At 34.9% G+C, this 5,152-nt stretch overlaps 1 protein-coding gene across 2 annotated transcripts; it reads right to left on the bottom strand.

The window, feature by feature from the left end:
• Positions 1-249: 249 nt before the first annotated feature.
• LOC140862988 (nucleobase-ascorbate transporter 4) lies at positions 250-3,978 on the bottom strand. Of its 2 annotated transcripts, none has more exons than XM_073266052.1 (14): positions 3,706-3,978; positions 3,323-3,420; positions 3,055-3,234; positions 2,854-2,954; positions 2,655-2,730; positions 2,415-2,474; positions 2,107-2,291; positions 1,929-2,025; positions 1,590-1,676; positions 1,428-1,486; positions 1,245-1,336; positions 1,073-1,150; positions 708-868; positions 250-615 (listed from the first exon to the last, which is right to left on the bottom strand). In XM_073266052.1, the coding sequence occupies exons 1-14, from the start codon at positions 3,806-3,808 to the stop codon at positions 397-399; spliced, it is 1,596 nt and encodes a 531-aa protein (XP_073122153.1). In that variant the 5' UTR covers positions 3,809-3,978; the 3' UTR covers positions 250-396. The 2 variants fall into 2 exon arrangements, with proteins under 2 accessions (XP_073122153.1, XP_073122154.1); XM_073266053.1 differs by having other exon boundaries at positions 3,702-3,822.
• Between the last annotated feature and the right edge of the window lie 1,174 nt (positions 3,979-5,152).

The following is a 5,152-nucleotide window of genomic DNA, read 5'->3' as shown; positions in this document are numbered from 1 at the left end:
AGCTTGAAGAATGAAAAAAAAAAAGTTTTTGGTATTAAAAAAAACATAAATTTTCGCAAACATTTCACCACTGTATATTCACTGATTTTTTTTTAAAAAATTTAGTGCTTAATCTATTATCCAATATAATATTAGTTTTTGTTGGTATTTGGGATTGACTGGTCTTGGTCTTGGTCTTTTTTTTTTTTTTTTTTTTTTATGCATGTCTCTGAATTCTACTAGGTAAGCATCATTCACATTTGTTCTGTATCAGTTTACATAAGATGTAATAGTTTAAGATTTTCAAAAAAATTCGAATGATAATGATGTGATTCCAATGTTGTCCCTTAACTATACAAGGATCAAAATATTTAATGAACGTTGTTTATAGATTGACTCGACGGTTCAATGCACGGTTTAAACCGAAGGAAAATACTTGGAAAGGCCACCAGGAAGAGAGTAAAACTCAGCACTTCTTGGATCTCTATCGAAGTACTTGAACTTAGCCCACCAATGCCTCCCACTGTCCCTTCGAGTAGAGCCATGTTTCCGTCCAAGCGTCAGGTCTAGAAATAGAGCAACGATTCCAGCCACCGTAGCCGGGGACGTAAAGATCACTAGCACCATTTTGTTAAACTGCAACACATTGTGCAATTTACATGTCATTTCTTGAACCAAAACAAAGCTCGAGTTCTTGAAAAATTCGATAGTGTTTTCATCCTACGTACCCAAGTGGAGTGAGTGTGAACCGGGCCACGACCCGATGTGATCACATGGTCACTGAAGTACCTAGGAACCGAAAGTCCCATGAAGATTGAGAAACCTATGATGAACTTTGTTCTGAAGCTATTGAGGTTGCAGTATTGGAGCAAGCCTAGACTTGCAGAAGCTGCATATGAACAACATGTACATAAAAAATATTAACATAATTAGAACTTCGTGTGAGCCAAGTGACGTGTGATTGACAATCGATTCGAGTGATAGAAAGAAGACAATAAACAGAAGGGATGTAATAAAATGGACATGATCAGAGAGTCGTTCGAATGTTTAGTGTAGTGGAGAAATCGTAAGAACAGAGGAATACAGTACATACACATAAGGGCGAATAGGATGCAATAGAGAGCTCCGACGATTGGCAATGGAATGGAAGCAATAATTGCTCCAAATTTACCTGTACATTACGGCAGAAAAACTATGTACTGATGAATGTAAAGTAACATAGTCATTCTTTGACTAGATTCTCAAGTATGTAGCAAGTAACGAACCTAATACCGCGAAAAACAACATGAAAATTGCTGATATTTGGGTCACCCTTCGGCTTCCAACTCGTGTTAGAGCCAACAAGCCGACATTTTCGCTAAACAGATAAGAGGAAAAAGTAGACCAAGTGTCAAGAATGAAAAATTTCAGTTGTTTGTTTTCTTGAGCAGGGTGTGAGATATATTTACACTGATACGGTAGATCCAGTTCCTGTACCGAATAAACCATCCAAGAAAATGCCAACTCCCTGCGTTTCACAATCCGAGGCAAGTAAAGGTCCAAACAATATATTCCACAAAAATGAATAGAGATATAGATATATATTGATGCATAATGAGGCCTCCTCTCACCAGCCAGCCTACGCCTCGGCTAAGAACTGAAGCAGGTACATGTGTAGCACTCCCATACCTTGATGCAGCTACAAACGCCCCTGTCGACTGCCAAAATGAAAATTATAGCAGATGGAATGACAGATAGCAGCTTAATGTGATATACTCGAAAAATCGGAAACAAGATTCAAGTGTGTACATTTAAGGGAAGTTAAAATAAGTTGATTGATCAAAGAAAGGTCTCTAGTGAAGTGGGAAATTTGGATTAAGCGACTCGAACCTCCGTCTACTTAAAACAAATTTGATTGATCACAAAATCTTTTGTGCGGTGTGGGAAATTCGAGATTAATCAAGTCGAACCTCAACAAGAGCGACAAAAGCTGCTGCTAGTGTAACAAGAGCCTCCCCAACATGCAGACTGGGTTGACCCCACTGAACAGGATATGGAATGCTGATCCTGCATTTGTTTTTGAGCAGTAAAATAAGCAATCAAACCCAACAGCTAGTTTTCGAGGAACTTGCTCTCTTAAATACGTACCACGAGGATCCTCCCACGAGTCCAGAGCGATCAACTCGACAGCTTAACTGAGTGTTTAGGGGCCGATTTTTGTATGCACCAGCTACAGTCAAAAGAGCTGCATATGCCCACACTATTCCTACCGATATTAGGACAGCATAGCGCTCGAAAATGGGATGTTTATTGCTCCAGATTCCATGAACATACTACAACACAATGACGATCGCCACTAGGTCATAAACAACATCTTGAGGAAACGTTTTGTGGCAAAAGCGGTGTTTTCCCAACTTTATCTTTGATGTGAACTATGTGACATAAAAAATACTCACTTGACAAAAAAGAATAAGAAGAATCAGCTCTGGAAGCCCAATTTCCACACATTGTGCAAGCTATAAGCATCGGCCAACAAGAAAGACGAATAAGCCAAGAGATGATCGACTCATTCAAAGACATATATTTATAAATTCCTAATCTGAACTTGTAATCTAAAGTATCCATTTCGATGCAGCCAATACAGCCTTTAGGGTACCGACACGAAATCTATATCACTAAGAAGGACTAGCTCGTACCAGTGGGAATCCTTGTTCATAGAGCCCAAGTCCAACAAGAGCTACTAGAGGCACAGCAGACAGAGGACTCAAGAATCTACAATTAATGTCAAACTAGATATATTAGGCTATAAAAAGATTCAAGTTACCAACCCTGCACAAAACTAAGATTTTGATTCATTACGACGAAAAGTATATATCTCAACATCAAACTGCCTACCTAACGACGATTCTCCAAATTCCCAGAAAACCAAGCAAAATAGGCAGCACGGATGCAACCATAAGTGCTCCTTGTATGGCCCTTATCGTTCTTAAAAACCTCTTAATCAACAGTAGGATAAACTTCGTCACGTTGACAGAAGAATGTAAATTTCATTGCAAAATATAATACATAGAGATTAAGAAGATGTTGCAAGCTAACCAGATAAGGAGTAAGATAAAATATGTAATATCTTTGTGCAAATGCAACGTAAAGTGATGGGACGATGAATCTAAACGAGCTGCCTATCACTACTGGCAACCGGCTGCCGAACCAGGTCTGCAACAGTGTGTTGATCCCAGAAACAAACAGCGAAGTTTGTATCAATTGCGCCTTTTCCACCTACAAAAAAGGTGTTTTCATTTCAAGTCTCAACCAATGATCAGAAACTCGGACGATCTGAAACTTATGGCTTGGAAATATAGTTTACATTTCCACCACCCATGTAAGGAACAATGATGGTCGAGGTAATGACAGTAGTCCCCAGCATTACTAAGTAGTGCTGAAATCCCAGAACAATGGCTTCACCTGCATCAGATTAAAAGCTAAAATTAAGCACAAAACTAATACTTCAATTTTGGCAGAAACATAATATCAATTTTGCTTATTCATAGTCTTTATTCAATATTTGCAAAAAAAACAGAGTCATATTTGCCGTAAATCAACTATATACGATCAAGATAAAAAAAAAAAAAAAATAGAACCAACACAAATAAAGCTAGTTTCCAAACGAACATTGGATGATCATACACAAATATCGCGAATAAAATTTTTGAAAAATAAAAGTTGTGCGAGGCTAAGAGATGTACCGACCCCATGAAGGGTTGCTGTTCACGCAGTAATCTACGCCGGGGAGCTGTTCTTTCACCGGATGAGGCACGAACTCATCCACGGCCTTTCCCGCCGCCACCGCCATCTGTTATCTTGACCACTTGTGTTTCCTAGTCAAAATTTCATTCAATCCAAACATGAATTTAATTTGCAAGACTATATATACTAAAACTGATCCCCTCTCTCCATTTATAGTAAATTTTCTTGTAACAACTATACATCCATCTTCTACGTATATATATACAAGTAGTATATATGTAAGAGCATCAGTTTCCAATGATTTAATAAATCATACATATGCAATATGGCATGGCATAGTCGCATAGTTCAAAGCTATTTATTTATTTTATTGTTGTTGTTATAACAAATTTGTGGTATATTAGAATTAACGATCTCTATGCATAAAATTTTGAAATATATTATTTGTCCGAATTGGAAGAAAATTAAATAATTCGAATTTGGCAGATATAGTTAGGAAAGGAAGTTGAGAATTTTAATAATTAAAAACCCAACAAAGTGATGAATAACAATAATACGTTACTCATATTTCCTTGAAACGGAAACCTAACGCACCAACCGAATCCAGGGATTTCTTTCATGGAGAAGTAAAATAAATTAACAAATTATATGCACCCACATATTTTTTTTCAAATAAAATGAATTCTATAAATGAGAAAATATAGTTTGTAAATTTTTTTTACAAAAAAATATATTCATTCAAAAGAATTCATATATATATATATGTAGAGTCGAAAAAATTTAATGAATTGTTTTAAAATTAAACAAAAAATTGTATACAGTGTACTATAAATTTCTAAAAATAAAGGGAAAGTTTAAACTTGCGAATATTTAAAATTAATGTTTGTTTTTAAAATCTAAAAATTTTATAAAAATTATGTTTAGACCGAGGAAGATGATGTAAATAGTCAGAAAGGGCGTCGACCAACCAGCATAAAGCTTGTTATTATTATTATTTTAAAATTATTTGGAATTTATTTGTTGATTTTTCCACCCATTTCATTTTAAATGAAACTTTAATACAATTGTTCATACAATCAATTATATTTGGTTGTGCAATAATGAGCAATTAAATTAATTTAATTACGTTATTGTACGTAAAGAATTAATAACATTAATATCTGGGAAGACTAATATAGTGGGTGTATGCAACCCATTAGTACACTTGAGCATAACTTTTCAAACTAACACAAATTGTTTTTTTAAATTATGCACTATAATTTTAAGAAAGAGATAATTAAGATTTGCAAATTTAATCTTATACTAGCTAGCATATTGTGGTACACACAGTCCATTTCTTTCCTAATAAAATAAAGAATAAAGTATTTTTAAGAAATTAAAATAAAATTTATTATTTTTTGAAATATATTTTTTGAAATTGAAATAATATGAGAAAAAATAAAATATAAAA

This window comes from Henckelia pumila, chromosome 4 (genome assembly GCF_033568475.1).
Source record: "Henckelia pumila isolate YLH828 chromosome 4, ASM3356847v2, whole genome shotgun sequence".
Lineage (NCBI taxonomy): Eukaryota > Viridiplantae > Streptophyta > Magnoliopsida > Lamiales > Gesneriaceae > Henckelia > Henckelia pumila.
This window is presented reverse-complemented; position numbering and strand designations above follow the sequence as displayed.